Source organism: Dermacentor albipictus, chromosome 4 (genome assembly GCF_038994185.2).
Source record: "Dermacentor albipictus isolate Rhodes 1998 colony chromosome 4, USDA_Dalb.pri_finalv2, whole genome shotgun sequence".
NCBI classification, from domain to species: domain Eukaryota; kingdom Metazoa; phylum Arthropoda; class Arachnida; order Ixodida; family Ixodidae; genus Dermacentor; species Dermacentor albipictus.
In genome coordinates, this window is record NC_091824.1 from 165693072 (window position 1) to 165719014 (window position 25943).

The following is a 25943-nucleotide window of genomic DNA, read 5'->3' on the forward strand; positions in this document are numbered from 1 at the left end:
AAAAAACTTTCTGGTGTCTTTAGAACCTTCGGTTGAGACAACCGAACACGGGATATAGTTTGCAATATGCCATCGTATGAATCGTGTTGCCGACCAACTGCACAACCCTACGCGACGACAGCCGAGGCTGTCAACGAGGCAACAACACACTGAATAAATAGAAAGACAGCCGCTGTGTTAATTTTTATTGTGTATTAGCGTCTACTTTACTTCCACACATTTCGTGTCTTCATGCCTGGCTACTGACAATGGATCAGGCGCAGTGACAGCCAGGCCAGACGCAGCTCACGCCGAAAAATCACATTGCACTCTGTTTTATGGCTTTGCCTTTTCTGTGCCTCAAAATGAACTCAGTTTAGTGAAGACACGACTGTCTTTGAGCGACTTTGCCTCGCAAAAAGGCTGCCGTTTTGTAAGTACTCCCATTGCGCGAACTACGCGCAGCTTCCTGCAAGTGTCCATACAACAAAACTGGTATTTGTTAAGGTATATTTTCTCGTACGGGTCCGTCCCATATTGAGAAAAGAATTCCTGACTAATTTATTGAGTGATTGTTTCAGTTAATGCGCTTCCATGGTTATAACTGGCAAGAGGAGGCGGCGGAAAACGTTTCATGTAGTTAACATTTAGGATTGAGAGAAACTCTATATTGTTTTCAGTCTCGAATTTAGACGGACAGTCGAGATACGTGTCACATTTACACAATTTTATTCCAAGGCGCTGCAGGCTTTGTAGAAAGAAAGTCAAAGTGTTAGCATGATGACTTGTGGATTTTCTAGTCAGTACTCATATTCAGAGTCTAATCAAACCTTAGTTTATTGTAGTCAGCTTATTTTATTTTTGGGAGGGGGAGGAATATTTTTTTCTTAGGAGATAAAACACCCATTCAACGCATCGGCACAAGTTGTTTATTACCTAAGGAAAACGGGAGAAAACATTGTTTTTTTTTTCTGCTTTGCTGGCGGAATGCAAAACGTGGAGCATCCCGTGAAGCCTTCAGCAAAGTGGTCAGGTGTAGCAATACTCAGCACATTGAAGTTAAAGGGAGCCACATTAGGTGAGCATATAGGTTAAAATTTACCTGAAATTCAACGGTTGTGATTTCATCCTTGCCACCGCACGACAGAAGTGGCAAAAACATGTCGCGCAGACAATTGTGTGCTCCGTGACTGAAGGGATGTAAACGTTCTCGACTGACCACTTTGGCGGCCGGGCACGCTCCATGCGCGGCCGGCTTTAAAGAGCGGCGTCTGCTCTGCAGGCATAAAAGCTCGTATCTCGGCACACCTGCTTACATAGTGCAAGCACAGCGTAGGCGAAAGCGCGCAACATCAGCCGAGGGGTGCTTTCAATAGCCCGGGAGACTGCGGGGCTTCGGTGGGGAGACGACGAGTGACGTTCTAATCGCGATAAGCACCGTGTCAACGCACGTGCTGGGGGCAACCGGAGCCAAGCTTAATGCACACAGCCGCGAACTCGCTATATCCCCTCCCCACAGTGGCTGAAAGTGGAGCGGGAAGCGGATGGAAGCGACAGGGAGCGGAGGCGATCAACGTTTCCACGGTCATTGGCTGCGAGTGCGGACACGGTGGCCTCCCTTTAGGGCGAGAAGCGGGGACAGGGGGGGTAGTATGGGTGAGTGAGAACAGGTTGCTATAGCAGCGGCAGGTCTGACCGTGTTCTGTGGACAGAGCCGGGTAATGTGCCGTGTAAGTGACACTCGAACGGTAAAGTCTGAACTTCGACACTGACAGTGCTCTTGCCGCGTTCCTTTAACAAGTTAAATGTGCCGTATTTAAAGACAATGCCCCCCAATTATGTTTTCAGAAGAAAACGGCTTGAGTGAGCTTTGTAGAGAACATTTGCCTCGTGCGCAATATCCACTGCAAGGCATTAATGCAGTCTTATGTCTATGGAGTGGGAAAATATACTGGGTGGATGATGCAGACAGTGCACGTTTATTGTATAAAAATATAAAGCAAAAGCGCCCCTGCACAGGACTAGCCATTCTCTCGAGGCGTTTTCCGCAAACAGTTGGTGGGAAACGATGGCTGGTTAAGATTTGGTTACATGCGGCCGCTTCGCATGTGGATCAACTGCTTTCGGGCTGACTTCGCGTCTCAGAGTGAAGCAGTAAAGTCTGCTCTGCGAGTTACCGCGCTGAGTGCGCTGTGGTCGTGCCTAATTTTTGGCTTGCTTCAGAGGAATTGCCAAGAGCTTCCAAGCAGGACGCCAACAGCTTTAGCCAGTGGAGTTAAACAAAAACTATACTTCTCAAACTCGTAGTAATTGGAAGTGAAGTATATTTCAAGTATATATTTCGAGAACATTGGTTGTGTCCTTGCATTGACATTGTTAATAATTTATATGAATGTGGCGATCGTTAAAGCATCTTCTGGCCCATGTTTCTTGCTCATGTGAATGTTCTCAATAAATTTTATGCAGCTTGCTAGTTATTAACGTGTTTATCTTATAAAATATAAACTATGCCTAGACGTGGAGATGAAAACGCCATAAAATGGGTAGAAAAATAAAGAAAAAGAACGCGCAGTTTTTTAAAACGGAGAATATTGCGTGACACAGAACGTAAAATGAATACCGAAGTAGGGAATGGGGTTTAGTTGAGCGAAAAGTTAATGTTTGATCCCATCACGTGACAGAAACTGGTTGCCGCTGCCTAGTGGCGATTATAATGGCCAGAGGAATGACGCGCCAACACTTCTCGCCCGGGTCTGGGTCTGTCTACAGGCCCGACAACCGTTCCATCAGATCCAAGATCGCAAAAGAAAAAGTTACGTCTACATTTTTCTTCCCTACAAAATGCTAGGCACCCGAAATTCTTATTGGCGGCTCTTTAATGACAAGACTTGGAAAATTACCAATGAAATTACAAGGAATTTTACGTTTTATTCAGAACAAGCAAACAAATGGATTGCCAGCATGCTAAACTCGCGCATTGCACAGGTGCTGCCAAATTCCACGCTGTGTATAAGATGTGCGTTTCATCGCACTTTCTCCTCATCACTTTCACTCAATTTCATGCTTGGCTATTCTTTTGTTCCAAGTTTCAGTTTTTCTGACAATACAATTTAGAAATACTTTACGACTGTGTGGCGTTCTTTTGTTTGTTAAGAATCCGGTTGTTGGCCAATTCCAAATAGTGGGCATGTACCATGGGCATCAAAGTCAACAACGTTGCGCGAAACGTTCACGCGAGAAGCATGATTTCAGAACATACAACATTCAAACGCGTTGAAGGCATTACGACCAAACGAGATATTATTCCTGGCATGACCCAACGTGAGCCACAGGTCATTCCTATGTCACGTCAATGCGCTGGAACTAAGCAAACCGCTGACGAGGGCAACGAGGCGTAAAAGAGCTGGGAAGCCAGCTCAAGCCATAGGCTGCGTCAATGAAAAAAAAAAAAGAACTCTGAGAAGTGGGGTGGTTGTCGGGAGGCAGCGACGGACGCCCTTGCCTTCACGGCTCCTCGAGCGGCAACAAAGCCGTGACTAACGCTCCAGATTGAGCGCCGCGAAATCAACCGGCTGCTTCGCGCGTACTGGAGGATGCCGCACTCCTGGCGTTCATAAAGCAAGCAACGCTAGGTTGACGTTACGAGAGCCCTCCGCAAACAGTAGTTGGGAGCAGATGAAAGACAGAAAAGGGCCTTGAAAGGAAATAAAAAAGCTGGTGGGGGAAAGTGGAGCGGCGATATGCGACGCCGTTAGAGGGCGGGAGTGCAGATACGGGGGGAGGGGACCCGCCGCTGCCGGAGCGAGGCTCTTAATGGGACCACGATGATATGTAAATATGGCTGGGCGAGCGAGGCAGAAGGGCTCAATGGTCACCGAGTGCGTGAGTGGCTTTGGGCGTGTGTGTGTGTGTTTAGGGAGGTATAGCGAAAAGAAATAAATAAATAAAAAGCATACAAACAATGTCACGGGGTGGTAGGCCGATGGGGGCAAGCGTGACTGGGGGCGCGGGGGGGGGGGGGAGGGGGGCTAAAGAGGGGAGTGGGAGCGGCGTTATAGCAGACTGAGCCTAAAACAGTTTCTCGAGAGCCTTTTAAACACAAGGCCGGCTGCGGCTGCTCGAGCGAAGGAAACACCGCGTTCTTCACTTCCGGGGCGCGCACGGACTTTGATCGGCGACGACAGCTTGCTTTGTGAGCCGCTGCGTGACAGATAACTGCGTAGCGCTGCTTTTTTTTTTTTTCTGCCACTAGATGCTGCACAGGCGAAGAACAAGAACAGGATCCAGAAACGTCGTGTATGTGGCCTTGCCTCGCGGATAGTGGAAAGGCAACCGTTATGCGCCTTTCCGGGAACGCGTTGTACGTGCACGTGAACCGTCACGCTCCAGAAAAATGCGCTTCCGATCCACCTTGTCGGTCGAGTCTGACTGAGTTCACAGTGGTGCAGACCGAAGTATGTAAAGCGAAGGTCGAGAACTAAGCCCAGCGGCGTTTCTAGGGAGCGTGTCGTCATGCATGGGAGCAAGCCGCGGTTACACGAAACCAATCTGTCGACGTGACCGAGCTCGCGGCACAGAGGGCAACGTGTGCGCACTGGAGGTCGAATTCGAGCCCCGTTTTGACATTTGGAGTGTCAGTGAACCTGAACGAAGGTACACGTTCCTGCCGTCATATGCCACAGCCTTTTGCATAGGCACACATTCAGTCCTGGAACAATTGTGCAGAAACGCGGACACCGACCACATGAAAATACTGTACGTATAAAAGACAGGACAAAGGACGTTTCCTTAGGGTTGAAGATTGGGCGAGTTGGTATTGCATGCTAAAACTGGTACAGCGCAACAAAGAAAGAAAGAAGCAAGCCGAGCTGGCCAAGAAACTTGGCCGGCTCACCTTGTTTCTTTCTTTCTATGTTGCCCTGTAACAGTTTTAAAAAACACGTTTCGGCTTCCATACTGGACCCCTTTTCAAAAAACCTTTACAGAACTGTGCCACGGCCATCCCAGACCAGACGGGTGTTCATCAAAACCTAGTTGTCAAAACAAGTTCTAAAATGTGCCTGCTAGGACGTTTCGCACAGCTGTGCAATGATTACGAAGCAGGGGACAGCTTATGCACGGCTGCAGTGAAAATGGAAATGAGCGACAGTTTCTTCTGGAATAGAACTTCAACAAGTTCGTGGCCCACGTACCTTCAGATGCCCGAAACAAAGGTTTACTCGATTTAGAAGCAAGGAGACAATCGTACACTAAACTTTGAAATTTGTTTCTGATGCTCGTAAAAATAAGCGTAATCAATCAATCAAGGACACTTCACAGGCTGTTGGCACGTACCTTGTGACGAGAACCGTGCGCTGGCAGCCCGAAACATTTGAAAAGAGTCTGAAATAATAGAAACACACGAAATAAGCAGCGTTAGTGTTGGACACTTGGTAAAAGAATACAAAATAATTAGTAGCGATTCTACATTTCTATACTTATGTAGCTAACGTCGGGACGCCATTATGTGGGTCGCATAATGGCTTCGCTACTTTATCTATACATGTATAAATTATGGTTACAAGTTATACACACCGCTTTGAAAAACAAAGCGACAAAACAGGCGCAGTAACAATTAAACGGTCGAAATACGTGCTTTGTGAGACAGAGGGACTGTCAAGGTGCATAGGCATGTGCGTTCTCCAAGACCCTAAATTGAAAGCAAGCACTCTGGACAAGCCAACATGTTTTTATATTTTTGCACGGGAAGGCCAGAAATATATCTGCCCTTAGAGCGGGAATAGGGGAGGGGGGAGGGGTAGTTGGTGGAGGAAAAAAAATCAATGCTTTCGGAGAAAGAGAGAGAAAACAAAAGCGATACTAGAAGTAAGATTAACCACAAAACTAATCTGGTCAAATTTGTGGAAGCTCTACGTCCAGCCTAACCAGAACTCCCGACGCTGTTAGGGTGGCCGCGGTTGAGCCAGCGCACTAGCGACTTCCGGTCACCAACATGCGAACGTTGACATACATTCGAATCCCCAAGGGCTTAAACTAGTTGTAACAAGCTGTAACTTTCAAAACACTACATATTTAAATAAAGAAAGCACGGAAGTTGGTGTTGCAGGCGACACGAATGGCCACGTGTGGTTGTACCGCAGTTAACACCTCATAAAACCGTTATAACTGATGGCAGAAAGACACACACGTTCAAACAGACAGAACAGACAAACCAACAGACATGGCATGGCATGGCATAAAGACAGACAGACACAGAGTGAGTGAACGAGAGAGAGAGAGACATGGCCGATGCATGTACATAGCGAGAGAGACATCTGTTGTCAAAAATCGGAGACAAACGCGTACCAGGTGTCGAAGACCTCTGGGGGGATTGTGCGTCGGCTTTGCTCGAGGCAGTGAGCGATTGAGCGCTGAAACCTGCAAAGTGCGACAGAACGGCGAAATGAAAATAAGAATAAAAAAGACTCAAATGCACGCATACACGCACGCACGCACCAGAAAAAGGTGACAAAAGTAGCGTACGAGCAACAAGAGACGAAAACCTATAGAACCCGCGGAAGCCATAGGGGCGGTTCACAGGATTCCTTCGCGGTTTTCGATTGCCCAGGGCGCACCCCACGTGCGGTCTGTCCAGGATTGAGAAATAACCGCTGGCTGAGAGAACAGCGACAACTCGCGAAGGATGACAAGCAATGGCCCCCGATTACGTGGCTAGCGAGGCCTGACACGTGCCGTGGTTTATCGCGTTAGTCGAGACAACGCACACTTTTCATAACAGCAGGAAAATATATTAGCTGTTATAGTGAACACAGTAGGAAAGCACTAAACGTTTGAAATGTAACACCGACTAGTTGCCGTACAGTAGACTTTTTAGCGAAGGCTGTAGAATTTGAAGAGTAGACTGCAGAAGAGAATATCCCATATAGGAGATTCCGTATTCTTATTCATTTATTTATTTATTTATTTATTTATTTATTCTACAATCTCAGAGAAGTGATAGCAGCGTGGTACATCACATATTGTCACATATGATTAGGAACAGAACACAATAAATAAACACTGCAGATAAAATAACATTTCTGCAAGCGTTTCTCAAACGACGACAATAAATCTTGGTCACAGCGCCATCAGAAAAGGTTGCTCCATTCAACAATGGTGCGAGCAAAAAAAAAAAAGAGCACTTAGAACAGCTATTTCGCGGAAGTAAAGATGTTGCCATAAAAACATTGTGTTTTTATTTGTGTTTAATTATACACAAGGATTAATTTTGCAGTTTTCTACGTGCTTTCTTTAAATATATATGAAACGGATGTTCAAGAAACGTTTTCTTTCAGAACCCATAGAATGCGCTCGACGAGTGTGGGGCTCTGTCAACTTTAGGTTTGGCTGCTGCTCCGTCCACTTTATCGGTTGCCAATATATACGCACACGTTAATGCGTAGAGTCTGCTCAACCACTGCGAGAAGGGTGCTGCACTCTGATTGTAGTATGTTTCGGCTCCTTAAGCATCGCCGTTACGGCTATCTTAGCTCTTGCTTCGGAGGTTTTCACCTCATGCACTGTAGCGGAATACATTTGGAACATCAAATATATGCTCACTGAAGTACGCAACCGGTTGCCTGGTGCTATACAAGATTGGGAAGAAAGGCGTTTTAGCATCAAACAATATCTAATGTTTTACGGAGTATACTTGATTCAGTGTGCATTGTTTTGAACTAGATAGATAAATAAAAAACAAGAATAAAAATAAAATACGACAGCAACCCTTCTATAGGCAATAATTTAATTGAACTTCTCGTTTTTAATAAGGCGAGAAAGACGGTATAAAAAAATCTTTAGAAGTAGATATATGTGCAGTTATATTCCGTTTAAACAAAGCAGCAGCTTGAAATTATCGTTGTCATTATTAGGCTTGTCACCGCGAAATGACTACCTTTTCGCGCGCAAACCAAAACACGGTCAGCTTAAACAACAAAATAAACACTTCTCGGGAAGCCGGTACATCTACGGCCTGCTCTGCGTTTTCTTCGAGTGTGTTTCTCATGTGCGCTTGGTTAACTAATGACAAGGACCCATTGCTTTCCCGGTAAGTGCAGTGACGATCACACTGAGTTCCCAAGGAACCTGCGCACCAATATCTTTCCTTGTGCGCACAGGTGACCTTTTCAATGCTGGTGGGATTCGCCAGGGTCAAAGTGCTTGAAAAATATGCCGCCAAGTAGCTGCGAATCGGTCAAAGTGCAAAACGAAGGTTGTCGCCAACGGGCAGCATGATGAGATACATGGCGCCGTAACAAAAAAAAAAAGGACTGAGAACGAAAATAAACAGAGATCCACTTTCTCAAAGATGCGCCACCAGGATCGCTGTGGCAAGAACGAGTGCACGCCAAAGGATGAGAAAGGAGACCCACAATTATCCACGGCGGCGGCAGCGATGAGATGGCGCCGTCGCGACTTACCCCACGCCGCCACGGGTAATTTATTACGACGGCGCTCGCTTTTCCCAAACCTATATTGGCTCGAGGTCCAAATAAAGCGTTTTTAAGCAAAGGGTAACTGCACCCCGCTCAGTGGCACAACGATCGCCTACATTCGCCCGCCTGCGCCATAGCTCACACGTGCCCACATTCTCGCGTCTCGCCAGGTTCGCGACTGACGCCGCTCCTTGCGGGCGCCAAAAATCTTGTCTTCATCTCGGCAGGAACACGGTGGTCTGGCTCCACCGACCCTTTCGAGTCACCCTCGCGCTCGTTGTACAGCGCTGCGATGGTTTACGTGAAGATGGCTACATCGCTGGAGGGATGTGCGTGTACGCGAAGGCGGTCGGTGAGACAACTGTGCGCTTGAGCTTTCGCAGATTCTTTGCGAGATGTCTGGGCCCGCATTCACAAGGAGCTCTTACACTAGAATTTTCCGTTAAAAAGAATTGCACCGAATCCTGATGCTGCGCGTACTATTATCGAAGGCGGCCGGCCAAGGGCAGAGAACACTTGCGAACGAAAAAGTTTCTGAATTCGGCCTCCGTATAATTGGCCACATGAACGTTTTTCTTGACTTGAGCACAGAAGGTGGCGGGGTAGGGGAGCAAGCCAGAAAATGGTGTTGGCGGCTTCTGGTCACAAGGAATGAAAAATGCTTGCGATTATAGGTAAGCACGTCTCTACACGTGTCGCTTTACATTATTTACGTTTGTAAATGTCCTTAACTGCTAAATGTGCTAGTTAAGCATGTTTGCTTGACTATCCATAGAGATAATTCTATGAGTTCTGCCTTCCTTCAGCAAGCTTGAATTTGTGGAAAAGAAAGAAAGTTTTCCTTAAACTCGAACTTGGAAGTGGCATTGCCAGTGCTCAACAAGACGAATTGAGGTGCTGTACGTTGCAACGATCCGTTTTATTTCTCATTCTTTTCTTATCGTACGTAGCGCCAGTGGCGGATCCCGGAGATAACGGCGTCGAGGCATCGTCGGAACTGTGAGAAATGTCGAAAAACATGAAAAATCAAGAAGAACTTAAGGAAGGAAAGTAGGTGCTGATCCATTAACGTCTTTATTGCGCATCGAATATGAAAAATTCTGCGCGTCGAATATGCAGCATTTACTACATCCGCACCTGCTAACGTATAAAAAAATACCTGCGGGTGCTAAGTGTGCAAACGCGGACAGTGGAATTTACTTACAGGAGCCTTTGCCAAGAATTTTTTATTATTGTCGGCATAACTCACACGTACAAAACACAAATGCGTTTACCAGTTGTGGTCAGGACCGCAGTAGACGATAAAGAATGGGACTGGCGACCATGGAATATCAGCAAGTTAATAGGCGCAGACAATATAAAAAAATCAGGAAAAAAATTACATTAGGAAAGAAAATATGACACAGGTTTCAGCATTTTAAACTCATATCTCAGCAAGCAGCAATTTCAAAAGGGCATGGAGAAGAGGCATGAAAAAGAGGGATATTCAGTGCCACTTATCATGAGTGCATCGTTTCATCATAAACCTAGGTAACCAATAAAACAACGCAAAATAATGCTGGCAACAAGAGAAATGATGCCACCGGTGACGCGGATTTTAAACCTGCTGTTTACCACGCTTGGATGATGCGTCAAGGATGCATTATCCTTCAGGGGTCATAACATACAAAGTAAAAATACGTCCGCTTACTTACACCGGACATTGCATCGCGCCAGTGAAGCTACCGATACGACGTCGCAGGAAGAGTGGTCTACACATTCAGGATTTCGCGCGTGGTTCTCCATAGACCACTGCCATATGGCATCTCCGTATGTGCAGTGCATACTTAGACTGCGGCGGTGCTGTCCGTACTGCGAGCGCAACTAAGGCGATTTATCGTTCCTGCGAGATGTAAACCCAAATGATAAAATAAACTGGTTGTGGGCTACTGTGTTTTCCGTCTGTGTTTGCGTGCGCGTAGTTCATTCTACGTGTGTCTTTATTTTATCACTAATCAAATATTGCAACTGCAGTAGCATGCCAAGCCAGTCGATGGGCTAACCTATAGTCGTCAGTAAAGCTTTTAATGCGAATAGCATTCCTGGCATTGGCGGGCCAGTTTTAGTTCCGGCTATGTATCTAAACATTTCTGTGGGTCGATCCTGAAGACTTCGCTGTCGGTAAAATGTGGACTGGTCTGGAGAGAAGTGTATTCTAAGAGTGTGGACCTAACCTTGTTTATGGCGCTCTTCAATTAAAAAAAAAAATCTTTTATATCTCACCGAAATTATTTTTGCTTGAAAAGAATGTTCTGCGTATACTTTGGATAGCCATCATGGATGAGTTCTGCCCAAATTTTATTCTCTCTCTGTTTCTAAATTAGTGGAAAACTATAAAATTTCATAATGTATATTTTTTCCGACGTTTGATGCATGCGTAATACTTTACGGTGCCTCCTATGTAGCTACATGACGGAGTTAATCAGAAGTGGGCACTATGGCGTTTCATAGCCCGAAGTGCAGCTCCAGGACGTTAAGCAAGAACTTAATTTTCTCTTCGCTGTATACCTCGGACACGTTGACCATATATGCAGCACACGTGAATACATCAACGTTAGTTCGTAATGATAAGTAAACGTTTGGTACCAACGAATAAATTACGGCAGAACTTACTTACGACGTCGTTTAACAGAAAACGTTCAAACTTCATTTTCTGTCGAACATTAGCAATATATTAACGAAACTAATGAAAAAAAAATTGCTGCCTCAAATCATACTAATTAACTTGCTAAATCCAGGTGTCCATTCCTGCCAGGCATACGTGCACGTGTAACCTCAAAATAGAGGTCCGTGTTCTCACTCAACAGACACAAACTCAAGTAATGTAGCCTATGAAGTAAGTTCGCTTGAATATGTTCGAGACAAGTGCCCAGTTAATTTCACAGCAATATATATGGGAACATTTTGCTGTATTAACGATGGCATGATGTCTGCTGGCCGTAGCGCAGATCAGGGTGTTAATTGCCTCAAGCACCTAAACAAAGGACGTGGCGTGTCGAAAAAACAACGGCATTTGAACCCGAGTCTCGTGGTTTGGATCGCTAGTGCCGTTGCCGCTAGAACATGCCACCACGGCGACCCGTGCCATGCGTTTGTACGTCATATAGCAAAACTGGCGGGATACTACCACGTCATGCTTGTCAATAGTCACGAACAAGCAAAAGTATATGACAAAGAAATAACTGGCCGCATTTTTCACCCATCAGGTCATTTTGCAAAACAGCAACAAAGGAGAAGAAAAAGAGGGCTACATATATTTGAAAATGTGAAGACGATGACGAAACGGAACCATGGTTTACCCAAATTTCTTTTATACCTACTTTGGTGCACTGTTACAGTGCCTCACGAGGCAATAAAGCGCAATGAGAAAACCAGAATGGAGAATCACTAGCAGCAATTATTTAGAGTCATCGTTGTCATTGCATCTCACTTCATGCAAAAGAGCTCAGTTCTTTTGTTTGTTTTTTTCGTCACACGGAAAACATAAGTGACCAGTTTCCAAATTGGCCCTGAAGTTCCCACAAATGTGGCGTGCATTTCAAATGCTAACAGCCAGTACGCCTAATGCAGCGTTCATAAATGTTACCGCATAAGTCCGTCGTATCTTTGGAGATGAGGCAGGAAGATGGTACTTTCCATGTTGTTCACACAGTCAGGGGTGTTTATAACCTTTCAATATAATTCAAAGAACTGCACATGCAACAAGTGCTCGTTATCACGGCTACATTATTTTAACTTCGTAATTGGAGACCGAGTGGCATGATTTGCCCGACTACACTGACCTCCATCTATGGGTAAGAATAGCAATTTGGACCAATTGGTCCATAAGTTGCGTTCGTCCTTCTTTTGCTATCCTTTTGTTGTCTTTCTTTTCTTTCCGCGCTTCAGTGCTTCACGCTGTAAAAATGACGCCATGGACTCTGTATACGGGAAACCGCATTTATATATAGAAGGAACACACCACACTTTTCGTATTACACAGATAACACGTTTTGTCGGATGTAAATCCTGAAGCGCTTACAGTAAGCAGTGAACTGCAAGTAGGTGTCAGAAGCACTACTGTGACAAGACGATTCGAAGTAATTTACCACCACATGCCTTGATCGGTGCATGCATAACCGGCGCACGTCGATATGCTTTGTCAGGTTAACCAAAAGGGAACCGCGAAGCATCATTGCAAGATCGTCGTTTTCGTAATTAAGTAATCAGACCATCCAAGCGAAGTGGACGAGTTGCTTTGACAAAACTTATCCTTTAGCGATAGGCGTCAAAGGAAAGCGTAAATGTTCCAGATGACGTGAATTACAGCTAGATGAACTTGCAGAAACAATAAACGCTTTGCAAACTAGAAAAGACAGGTGTGCAAACCGATAACGAAAACTTAAATCTGAAGGGCCATGGATATAGATTTACTTATTTACTCTAGACGCTATGTTAAATCGTTGCGTAGCCATTCTCTAAGCTTGATGTTAGCCTAGGCTGTGGGTCTGAGTCTTTTCTATGACCTACTCAGACCCGAAGAGCGCTAAGGGGCATAATTTCTTCGTGCACCGGATAGATTCTGAAGGCAGGATCTCCATTTAGGTTGAAAAAGTAGCCATCTCCTCATGCTCCTTGCCATAAAAACAATTTATGTTAGCCTAAACACAAACGCAACGATGTAACACCACGTGGTAGGTTGATATCTTGTAGATGCATCTTGGATTTTCGCGTCAGCTCACGGTGGTCAAAAGGCACTTCATTGGTGAATTTTGTGGGCTACGACAACACAGCGATTTAAACCAAATTGGTGGGAACTTTCACAAAAGCTGACGGCAATAGCGCGCTTCGGATCGGATCGGAAAACATTTATTGGACTCTAGAAAAGAGATCTTCGCGGCTTCAGACGGTGTCTTCCATCTCCTGATGGATTCTTCTGTCTGCAATCACAGGGTTGGTGCCCTAGTCCAAGGCTCCACTGAGTATGGCCAACCCGCGAGCTCGCTCTACTAGGCGCTTTTGGCCGTTCAAGCTTACGCTGGAAAGCATACTCTCCCACTGTTCCGCACTCGGGTTTTTAATTTTATAGGGCACACCAACCGGGCGTCCGACACATCCAGCCTTGAGGAACCCGAGTCAGTACCCATGGGCTACTCAGATATACTAAATTATTATAAAGGGGTCAGACTGAAGTACCCACCCCCGGATAAGGATCTAAGCAGAGAGGATGCTGTTGCATGGCGACAACTGCAGACGGGTACTTTCCCGAATCTAAACCTTCTGAATAAAATTTTCCCTACACAATATGAGGCTAAGTGCCCATGGTGCGGAGAGAAGCCAGATCTGTACCACATATCATGGGCCTATCAAAATATTGAGTCCCCAACTATCTGCAATAGCGCGCTTAAACCAAGTCTATACAATACCGCATGCACTGACTTTATATACGGTATGAATACCTTACACAATCGCTTCTGAACAAATCTTGAAAAAAGGACGGAAGTAAATAAAACTGATGAGAAACATGCCGGCGAAAATATAGATAGAAAGGCAGGTCATAGCTTATTTCGACTGGTTTCGCGTTTCAATATATTGCTACAGTGCTGCGTAATCAGACGCATCAGAAAGCATTGAACCTGTTCCCCACGCTTCACATGCTGACGCACAAAGGATAGCGAGTCTGCTCATCCCCACTCCGCGCCTCAATCAGCATCATTTGTTTTTGCGGGTTGACCGCGAAATATCGAGAAACAGAGCGATCGCCCCGCTGTTAATACACATATCTTCATATGCGGCTTGAGCAGTAAACTGCAAACCGCGACGCACGAATGCATGGCATGCATAAGGTGCAGCCGACTCACAGGACGAGACAGAAGTCTGGTGTTCGTAGGCTCCATTGGCAGGAGAGCCCGCAGACCAGCCGGACTTGCGGAGGGCCTCGGAGTACGACGTCTGGTCTGAGCACACAAGGACAGCGCGATGGCCGATCGCAGTTGCAATGAATTGAATCGAACGCCTTTCCTTTCAACCTTTTGCATAGACATCTAGCGATTCGCCTTTGCAAATAGCGGGTTGCGAGCGAGCTACAGAATGAAATGTCAGGCATCGTAAAGAAGCGTTTGGCACAACCACGAACAGAACAAGTGTCCCCGCCTCATTTTGTAAGTGATCTTAACCGCCGAGCAAGAAGTAAGACTAAAATAGTTTTATGAGCATGACAAACATCAGAAACAGTTTACGCTGTCTCGTTGTGATAGCATCTATGTACTCAATGCAGTACTTTACGTTAGCTGAAATTTACATCAAACGCAGTTCCACAATGACGGCAATATGATTAACTGGTGTATTCGTGTGAATGGTGCCTGTAACGTAACTATTAACTTTTTCGATATGCCATAGGGGGATATCAACGGTTAAGACAAGCACATTCGATGGTAAATGTAGTTGACCAGATATTAGCATGCACGTGCACTTTGAGGTACTCAAAGCACTGTCTCTCACAGCTATAGCCAACGATACGTTTGAATATTAATATCCTGTTGTCTCACCTATAGCGAAGGCTGTCGTCTTCTCACCTTATTGCAAAGGCGAACGCAATGTTGTTATCTCACCAGCAACAGGTCATAACTTAACCCGCTACGCGCAGGCCTATAGGAAGGCTGGGCTCAGCTGTAAGACAAATTGCTCACACCGGACATACGGGATAGTACGAACGTTATCGCAATTTCCTATCATTCCAATACGAGTGAGGTATCCATGCAAGCAACGGGCCAACCACAGGAAGAGCCCAGCAGGAAAGAGCGCCTTACCGGGCGCGGCGGCGGCGTAGAGCATCGCGGTCGGTCGGCTCCTGTTGCCGCTGTTGCACAGGAAAATCACGGCGGCAGCGAGCGACGGTGGCTTCAACAAGCGCCGGAGGAAGTGGAACGTTAACCCTGGTTGGGTCTGCTTCGCCGCAAGGCCTTCCTTCCTGACGGTGTGCCGGCCCCGTCTCCCGCGGCCGCCAGTGTGGGCGTACGACGAGTGGAGGGGAAGAGAGATCGGCTTGGCTTGCGCGATACGCAGAAGGCTGAGGGCGAAGCGAGGCCCGAATGGGGAGAGAGCTGAAAGAAGGGAACAAACACTAGAACATGCGCGCGAAAGTAAGGAGAGAACGAAGCACCCGAATCGGCGAACAGAGGAGCAACAAAACGGATCTCACAGACCAGACTCGATTCGATGGCGGCTGGTGTCTTTGCTTACAGCTTTGCGATCGCCCGATTGTCATCAGTTGGAAAATATTTTGTCGTCAGATGGAAAGGGTGAGACAGAAATAGAAGAGAAATGCAAGAAGTTGTCCCGAATCATGCGTCCCCCTTTCTACGTTATCTTAAATCTCAGCGTTCTCCTCTCCTTTTCGACGGCAGTCGGCGGTCCTCGGCAAAAATTAGAAGCGATAAAAAAAAGAATGGGGAGGAGGTGTACAAAGAGCGAAAGACGGACGTCAGAAGTTGATCTTTCCTTTTAGGGAAAACCGTGCTTACTTTTCCCGTCCCGCTTTCCCTTCCCTCTTCGTGTATGATCGTTGTAAGCGAGACGTGCGTTCCTCTTTCCTCTGCGAACCTAGTTCTGCTCTCGGGTTATGATGATGATGTCTAAAAGCTGTAGCGAACAAACGCAGAGATCGGGCCAATCAATACGACGTAGAAGGGAGAAAAGGAGGGAACAGGGGAGGATGGGAAGGAGTGAGGCGCCGCGGCGGATTACAACGCCGCTCGCGTTAGATCGCTGGGGAAAGACGGGGGAGGCGACCGCGCAGTTGCCATGGCGACATCCAATAGAGAAGCACCGTTCCGGTCGCTTCGGCTTTCGAGGGCCGGAAGCTGTGATCCGAGTTCCGCCTCCGCGAGCGTTCCGCCACATATAACAAACCGAGGAGGAACGTCGGTGAAAGGGCTCCGGGAGTAAAGTGATGCGGATCGGGAGGAGGCCGAGGGAGAGCGTGCGGCCACGCACGCTCGGCCTGTAAGGAGGCGCCAAAACGGAGAATGTAACCCGTCGCAGTACGCAATAACTGAGACGATGTCAAGGCAGTCTGCGCTTGTCACAGCGTGGGTTCGACGTGCCGCGCTACCCATTGCAAGTGGCGAAGTGAGCGCTGAATATATCGAAACGCAACAGCCTGAAACAACGTGGCCACACACACGGCGAAGGAAAGGAGACGCCAGTGGTGTTGTACGGGACGAATGTTGAGCTGTGCAGGCTAAAATCTAACAACCTAGAGAAAAGTGCAATATTTCGCCTTCGCGACGTTCTTCCTTTATCCGTTCATGTTGTGCGTGCACCGTTGGAGAACAAATTTAAATGAAAACACATTATGGGAGCAGCGTGGTCACAGTCCCACCGGAGCGTACGTTTGTAGAACACACTGTTGATTCTATGTATGGGGAAAAGCGAGTTGACTCCGCTACCCTCCTTGCCTTTTCAAAATGTGGGCTTCCATGGCGGTGCCATTGTTGTCTGTTTCTTTGTTATAGTAATGTGGCTTCTCGCTAAATAATGTTCTCGAAACAAAAAACGACAACTTCAGATGTTGAAGCAAATACGCGCCGTGCAACAAATGCTGTGGTCTTTGACTCGTGCTCATGAGCGCATGGTGTACGACACGCCAGATCGTTATTTGTCAATTATTAAATTGCTACACTCTAGTCTTTCTCAAAAAGACATTCAACTGTAAAATGAAGCACATTCTCGTGTACAATGTCCTTGATACACTGATGAACACCGCTTTTTGTTCTTGCCGCCTCCGGTTCAAAAGTCTATCCTCCTAGAATGAAATATTAAGTCACAGGCAAAGCTAGTGCACATAGAGACTGCTGTTGGCTATTAATGTGGTACTAATGTTATTTTTCCTGTGTACTCGTGCAAATTCTCCTGACTGTTTCAAGCTGTTAAATGTGTTAATGTGACGTCACCTTGATACGTTCTATACAGGACTGGAATAAAGTGCAGCACAAAAAGGGATGTAACTATACTCAGGCGATGCATAGTACAGAACTTGCATAAAAGAAATATTGTGTAGGTGTTTTCTAGGGGAGAACATACGGGCGTACACATGTTTATCTATCCACATTCTATGTTTGCGTTATGCAGCGCACCACACACATCCTCTAAACTCAACCAAGGCGCTCTCAAATTATATCGAGATGTTTTACAAACGATCACCAGGGGCAGCACCTGTCTTGAATTACCGCTGGTCCTGATTTTCTATGACTGCATGTTTAATTTCAATTAAATCGTACACGTGTCAAAAAAGGCAGTAATTAAGCAGAATAATCCTGCAGCTGCCCTTAACGACCACGAAGTCCACAATATAAACGTCCTATTTTCGCTTGCCGATGTCACTCGCTAAACATCCATCACGCCATTTAATATGGTCAAATTACTTCTTGAACCTGTTGGATTTTGTCGCTTGAAGCTCCGAAGAAGTGTCAGAATAAAACCTCTCTATCGACCTTATCCCAGGCTTTGCTTTGTTCCCCAGTTCCAATGCGAAGTTAAGATTGCAACAACCAAAGGTAATAGGTACTACGTTCTCAAGAGTTAAGCAAGGCTCGGCGACGTGCGAACCTCCGCAACGGACGTAGCCCCACACCGTAGACGGCGAGACGCACGGCCTGGCCCCGACCAAATGAACCCCGCGCGTTTCGTGCCCTGTCTCGCCGAGTTTCGCAACCCAGCGCCGTGGCATACAAAGAAGGGCTGGGAGCCAATAAATAGCCGCGGGTGCTTGCGAAGACGCGACACACGCACACATACACGAGCAGAAATGTAGAACAAGAGCAAGTCGGGCAAGGCAGAAGTCAGAAAGCAGCAAGCGACGCCCAGCAGAGTACGTACTATGTACCGAGAACTGCGAGAAACCACGGGATGAAGAGGAGGCAAGGGACTAGGTTATGGGAAAGAGAGGGGAAAGGGGGATAGAAGAGAGTGTGGAGAACGAGAAAAGAGCGATGCTATCGCGAAGAGAGTTAGTGCAGCCTCGAATCCCGGCCTCAGTGGCGGGATCCCGGCCCGGGTGGAGGGGATCCCAGCGTTTAATGAACTACACGCGGCGCCACGGTGTTCTCTTTCCATTACGACACGGGGCAGCGCCGCGGACGCCGGCCCTGCGAGAACCTGAGGGAAGACGTCGAACCACCTCCTCTCTCTTACTTTTGGAAGTAGGGAGAGCTAACCGAGGCCGGAGTGCGGTAAGGCGAAAAAGAAAGGCGGACAGAACGGGAGCATTGTTCAGCGCTATCAGTGCCTAGGCGCATTCTCCCCTCGGTCGGCTTATTATTCAGGCCCACCGGGCAAGGCAGTTTTCAATATAAACGGATCAGAGAAGAGGGGGCTTCCAGGAGAGTGAGCGAGAGGGGGTGTATATAAGGATGGAGTACGTCGCCCGAACGCCGAGCGGCGAAGCACCGCGACGTCTCTTTAGGATCCGCAGGGCGTGATTCCCTACGCGCGTATTTGCATAAAGGCGCGCGCACGCACACATGCAGGCGCGTGTGTTGTCACCGCCGCTGCGGCGACGCGCGTGAACGACGGTGAACGCATGCGACCAAGAAGGCACGTGCGCAATAACGAATGCGGCGATTACCGAGACAAAAGATAAAGCAGCCGAGCGAAGAAAGACTTGGGGGAGACGCCGGTCGCGCGCCCAGTAGGGAGAAGCAGTGGGGGAGAAAAGGGGGTGGGGAGGGTACGAGATAGCGACTACAACGACGGCTCATAGATCGCAGAATGGGGGGTGCTGGATTACCGGGGAGTTGCCCTTTTCATTTAATAAAGCGGGACGTGGTCGTGGTGAAGTGTTATTGTTAGCGGAGGATTCTATTCTATCATGTGGACAAGAGGGGAGAGTGTGGAACTGCTCTAGCGAAAGCGGGAGGCTTATTACGGCAGCATTAGACCGCAGACGCAGGCGAAGCCTTAGAAAGATGTGGACGAGTTTTTAAACACTGTGAGAGCGTGACCGCGATGGTAATGGGTTAACCGCGGCATGTCAATGAGGGGATTTATTCGGAGGGATTTTCCGGCGCTCGCGCCACTGTGTGTCCCTGGACCGCAGGAAAGTGCCGTTGTCCGTAAGCCAGAAAAGCTCCGCATCATACGTCACGAAGTGTACCCATCTGTATTTGCTTGCCATGAACTATACCGAGTACGCACAGTGAAAGCTCGTTCGTATTTTACAAGATACGTTACCATTGTTGTGTATACGGCACGGGCGGCGGATGAGGGCAAGTTAAAAAGGCGTGACTTTCGCGGGGAAGAAGCGGTGAATTTTGCTGTTGCTCGAACGCACATACACATACGAACTGGAAGTTTGAAGTTGCCAGTTTCAAATATCCTTTAGGTGCACATGTCTGCGCTTGAACGGGAATAGTGTTAACATACTAGTGTAATATTAATTATTATCGTAAGGTCTGTACAGGGGTCCTCACAACAATAATACATCTTTTGTGCATCTGACACGACGAGGAACCACTGACTGACGCACGAAACTCGAAAGCCCTTCGAAAACTATAATTCAACAGAAAGAATTGAGAGAAAACGATACCGGCCTGAGTAGTATGTCAGTAGATGCGAAGGTGAGCGACGCGATCAAACATAGGCAGCAAGTCGAAAGCGATACTAAAAGCATTCATACATATCCGATGGTATCTCGGCGCGAGAAGCTCAGTGGATATATGCGCAAAAGCCAACTTAAGATATAGAACGAAAGCCCAGGCGTATAAGATATAAGTAAACCTCCTGATAGAACTGGCTCGCGTAAACACAGGAACGAAAACGAAAACTATAAGGAGTCAAAAGATCAGCTTCAAAAGAAAACAAGAGAGTGACCGGTGGTGCGGGGGTTCCGGGTCCCGGGCGAGCAAAGTACCCCGGCGGCCACAGCTTCCTTCCTGCAATTCGGGCCCCGTTTTGCTCGGTCATCGGACCCGGGCCCCTATCAGCAGCCACAGCCATCTATCGTGCAGGCGAGGGGCCTTCCTCTCGCACCGCCTGTACCACCATCTCGCCCTTGCCACCCCGAGACAAAAAGGAGGCCTCGCGTGGACCCAGCCCGAAAACCTTCCCCCCCCCCCCCCCCTCCCCCCTGAATCTGCTGCAAACACGTTCGCTCGAGTTCTCTTATAGCGGTGCAGTCCCGGGATGCCGGCGTTTTCGCGCAGGAAGGCTTATCGCGAACGACACCCCTTTTCGACGAACCGCCGTCCACCGGGGCCTCGAGGAGATCGTTTCGCGCTTGCGGGGCCTCGGCACTGCAGCACTCGAGCTAGCGCCGTGGCGAGTCAGAAAGAAAGGAAGGAGGGGGTGTCCCCGCGGTGACGACCGCTTAGCCGCGTCCGGACTCGACGAGAAGCGCGAAACGGGCGCTGGGTTCGCGGAAAAGAACGAAAAGACGAGAGACAAAGATAAACTGTGTTGTCTCACTCGCACTGTGACTTGTGCCTCAACATATAAGCGCGCGCCATGCGCTCGTCGCGAAGGTGGGTCACCGCGTGACGAGTTGCATGGTTTCAAACACCATCGCCCAGCGTCGCTCGTTTCGTCTGATGCGACCGGACGAAGTGATCGAATCTAAAGTACACCACTGTGCGTTGAGAAGACGCAACTGGAGCGCTTTGGTGGGATTTGATCGCAGCGAAGAACGTTTATCCTTAGCGCCTTAGACGAAACTGCCTCATTCGTTCATACCTTGCTTTCCTTTTTTTTTCCACGAGAAGGCTCATTTATTTGCCAAGTTTGTATACCAAACACCGCCACTTTGTCACACTTCCATGCAGGTTGACTGAAATTTTTCCCAACGCTTTAGCATGAGCGTTCGGAGTTTTGCAGTTCAAGCAAGCGCGAAATAACTTGCAGCTCCCCCTCAATAATTGCATACGAGACCATCTGCAGGGGAGCAAGCGGTTTCCGCGTCGTCCACCGTTTCAGAACCAAATTTTTTTTTGTGTGTGTTCAAGACAGACTGACGTGTCTTGGTTTAAAGCGCAACCAGCATTCTCACAAGATTCATGCCCCGTCCAACTTCCCCTCTTTCTTCTTCAGCGTGGTCGTGTTAACAGAGAACCATCTCACTGACGTGCGCGCGATTCATTTTGAGTCGCACACTGCATGATGAAGTAAAAATAGGGCTTCCACACGTGCGTGCGTAGCAACAAAACCGTTATTTAGTGTCGGCACTTCCATATGCGCGCGTAAAACTGGACTCTTGTGCACGTGGTGGTACGAATTCGCGGCAAGAGCCAAGGTTCACTCAGCCGGTGCAGTTGCCAGCCAACACCACCATCACGAACCCACCCTATCGCACCAGCTCCACCTCGCACTTCCGGCGACTACGACAAGCGATCTTTGCGCGTGCTGCTGCTTGTGTGCTCGTATATGCGCGCTTCCCATCATTGCGCGACTCTCACCTCTAACATCGAAGACGGGAGAGGTCGTCGTGGCCGCAGCAATGGCTCGGAGGCTGCAGCCGCAGCGCTCGGACCGCGGGAGGGGAAACGCGCGCGCCGCCGTTGTCGCCCGCCTGTGTGGGCGCGAGTGTTTGGGCCGCGGTGGACGCAAGCTGACCGACCAACGACGGCGACGGACATGCGTGCACGCGCGTCTGTTTCCTTTCTCTGTATTTTTCTTGTCTCTTTATTTTCTCTGCCTCCGTCTTCCTTCCCAGGAATAAAGCTCGCGCCGCGGGCACGACTCACCTTCTTCGGGCGGCCGCCGCAGCCATCGCCGCTGTCGCGGCTGAATGGGGCGTCCAGCGCGGGCCCTTTGAAGAGGCCGGCATCTGAAACGGCCGATTGGCTTGTAAATTTCCAACGCGTTGACCAGGCGTGCAACGAGTGTTCCCTCAGAGCAGACGCCGACGCGCTCGGTAGTCGCGAGCCGCGGCCTGTGTGCGTGTGCTCGCGGCACGAGCGAGCCACGCAGGCAGGCAGCCGGTGGTCCCCCGCCATACAGGCGAGCCGCGTGGAGAAGACGTGTGTCTCTTTCTCCGAGAGGATGGCGCGCGCGCAGAGCAGCGGATGGCGTCGCGTTGCCCTGATATACGTAACATTCTAGAATAACTTCGTGCGACGTTGTAATATGCCCATTTCTCTTTAACTCTTTTCCAAATTAACTCAGGAGCGTTTACAATAACTTTCCATCCAGGATATGAAGTCGGATGCATGCAGCACTGAATGGAATATAATTTAAACTAAGCCAGTTCGTTTCTGCAGGCGACGAAATACAACCATGAAGTGTGTTTCAAGTACAGAAACCGGGGGAGGGGGGAGGGGAAGGGGATGGCGAAAGTTCAGGATGTAGCATCAACAGGCCAATTTACATACCACACGATCTTACATCTGTGTTCAAAGAAAAGATGTTTATGCGGCAAGAAACACAAGGAGACGATTAGCTTCTCTGCGTACATTCAGGTGCTTGCACCTGAATGTACGTGCCGTGTGTGTACATGTGTGTACAATCTACAATGTGTACGGTGTGTGTACACACACGGTGTGTGTACAATGTACACACACCGTGTGTGCGTGCGTGCGTGGGTGCGTGTGCGTGTGCGTGCGTGCGTGCGTGCGTGCGCGCGCGGAGCGTAACTGGAAAACTGGAAAATAACCGTATCAGGTATTGCAATGCCCATTGGTGAATATTTAGCGCTAGCACGCGGGGCGCAACAGAATATGCATGCGACGGCTAGAACCGGTTAGACAAGTGCGCAATCCAATCGCTGATGATTTATTGCCTGGTCGAATCTCCTCTGTGGCAGTCAAGAGCGTATGCGCATCCTACTGGTCGAAATAGGGAAGCGTTGGAGGGAAATTAAGCAACATTCGCTCGTTATCAAAACTGGCCCCACCTACTGGCCCTTTCATTTACCAATTATTCAGTAGGTACTGTAATCGACATACTTAAACAACGCAAGGTAGGCGTGCCTATGATGACCTTATAAGAGAGTTACAGATATCGCATAACAGTCAATAATGCTTTTAGAAACCAAGCTTGCATTTGCAAGGTACTGAAATTGAAAACTGATAAGCCCCTGGTCACAGGGACTAGGGCCCTGCCGTCTCCTTAAGGTATTAAAGCACCGCAGCACCATCACTTACGTCAAGTACGTCTCTGGTGCTGTTTGCCAGTGACTGCTGATAGGCAAAGAAACTGGTGCGCAAGCATGCCTTGTATCCTGATGCTGCTCTCGCGGAGGAAGTGCAGTTCGTGCTTGTCGCTCTCGGCCCGGTGGTTCAAATACGATCGAGCAAATTCGCCTAGAAAAAAAATGTGCGCATTCATCGAGGAACTCGATGAAAGTGAACCACAGCGACACCGATCTCATAATTTTAGAGCGGAATCATAGTATGTCGTTTCTGTAGCGATCATAAAGGTGTTGTGCATTCGTAACTAAGATACACAACACTTATCTCCAACTTGTTCGAATGAGTTAAAGGAAGCTTGCACGTGATTCCGCTTTCCGTTTTCCTTGAGCACGCTCATGGTCCAGCGTGCACTAGGCGAAGTGGGAATCTCTCTACATGGCACATAACAATGATCTGGCACCGATTCTTTCCGAAAGTGCTTGTGTATACTTACCAGTTGCGAATCGCGTTTCTTACAATGTGTGTCAAACCTCCGACGGAACATGAATAATGAACGAGGTTGTTTAAAGTGCGAATTACATTTCTATAATGTTTTGTTTAGTACCGTACGATATCATGCCGGTGTAGAAATTTTCAGCGCTTTCTTGATCACAATTTCTGCCATCCAAACGACACTATAAATGGATTGACATACATAAATATTTCATTACTTAAACGACTGGAACAAAATGCGGCAGACAAATGTCTATGAAATAAAAGAAAGAAAGAAAGAAAGAAAGAGAAAAAGAAAGAAAGAAAGAAAGAAAGAAAGAGAAAAAGAAAGAAAGAACGAAAGAAAGAAAGAACGAAAGAAAGAAAGAAAGAAAGAAAGAAAGAAAGAAAGAAAGAAAGAAAGAAAGAAAGAAAGAAAGAAAGAAAGAAAGAAAGAAAGAAGTATTTTAATTCCGTTACATTTCCGTTATAGGAAGACGCCCCCTCCGTGAATACATGCATCCCATCCTGCTTGCGCGTCCATCACCGTCGCTTTAGATCAGATCTTCTCGGATAGGTTTTTCACTCATTGATCCGCCTTATTGATCAGGATAAGACTGGTAGCGCGATCTCTATATGCTGTCATAAAACCGGCGAAACGAATAACGAATAGGTGTGCGCGCAACTGCAAATTGTAAGTGCTGTTAGTAGGTGTTGCTACCGCTCTCTCAAACGATACGCCGCTGCCATTAAAGCAGAAGCATCATGGCGTTAATCTAACTCGACTAGCGAGAGGAAGGATGGCCAGTGTTTAGCGAATGAGTGTAGTTTGAGTAGAGCAGAATGCAGAGTGGAATGCAGCCGGACAGCTGCGTTCGCCTTAGCTACAAAGAGTATATCAGCTCTAGCAATTGGAGTCGAAATAGCGTGCGCATTTCGTCCAAAGGCTATTAAATAGAGGATGCCGTTCGGAGGTGCCAAGTGCAGCATTTCTCATCATAATACTGAATTGAATAATTTGCCCTGCGTGCCTCACTAATGTGAGTTGCAATGGCAGAAAGCCGGTAACGATTTACTAATTTCTGAACACCAGTACAGTTCGAATTCAATTCGACTGGTTCCCAATCAGTGGCGCAGGTGCCAGGTGCACCATCTCTGGGGTTACGTAATTGCAAATCAGGGGTAGCGATGCAAATTATAACTCATAACTTGCCTCCTGCTGTATTATATTAGCCTCGCAGTATTTCCAAATACGGGATGGAATTTTATAAAGATGAGCTTCACTTTGCTTCGAATTGACAAACTTGCTGCCACTCGCTGTATGCGGCTCGATAGTGCTATGATGAGAGTTTTTCAATGCGAATTCCATGCATCCCGTCGTACGGCTTCTGTAATGTTCGGAACATGATCATTCAGTATATCACTTCTATTTTAATTATGACGCTCTATTTCTCTGTTCTCTTGATGTTAGTGCAAATGCATCTCATTTAAGCCGGGAATATAATATTAAAAATGAGCACTACCGATAAGGTGAAATAGAATAAAATGACAGTATTTATGACATTAAACAGGCCTTATACATTTCCAAACAAAGTATGCACTGCTGTGGGTTTTTTGTTTTCATGTAGAAGAATATGTATGCCATTCTGTTCTGCATGTCCCTTCATATATCTTCCCACACCCCAAAATAGGCCACGCAGATCTGCCGTGGCACCTCGGTTGCTATGGCGTTCTGCTGTTAAACTAGGGGTCGCGAGTGCCCTTCCCGGCTGTGGTGACCGCATAACGCTTCCTCTTCCTCCTATACATCATCATCATCATCATCATCATCATCATCATCATAATTTTATGTCCACTGCAGGACGAAGGCGTCTGCCTG

The 25943-nt window shown here is 47.6% G+C and overlaps 1 protein-coding gene and 1 long non-coding RNA gene across 7 annotated transcripts in view; one reads left to right on the plus strand and one right to left on the minus strand.

Moving 5' to 3' along the window:
* LOC135899950 (uncharacterized) overlaps window positions 1–25943 on the plus strand; it is a 273078-nt gene that overhangs the window by 139300 nt on the left and 107835 nt on the right. The window lies entirely within an intron of this gene.
* LOC135899946 (Friend leukemia integration 1 transcription factor-like) overlaps window positions 1–25943 on the minus strand; it is a 73226-nt gene that overhangs the window by 4179 nt on the left and 43104 nt on the right. For 3 of the 4 annotated variants that reach the window (XM_070537769.1, XM_070537770.1, XM_065429323.1), the window contains 2 exons: window positions 6325–6396; window positions 5314–5361 (listed from right to left, as the gene is read on the minus strand). In XM_070537769.1, coding sequence (XP_070393870.1) covers window positions 5314–5361; window positions 6325–6396 — 120 coding nt within the window. Of the gene's footprint in view, window positions 1–5313; window positions 5362–6324; window positions 6397–14332; window positions 14424–22207; window positions 22291–25943 lie in introns of all 4 variants that reach the window. The other variant, XM_070537771.1, reaches the window with a different exon arrangement.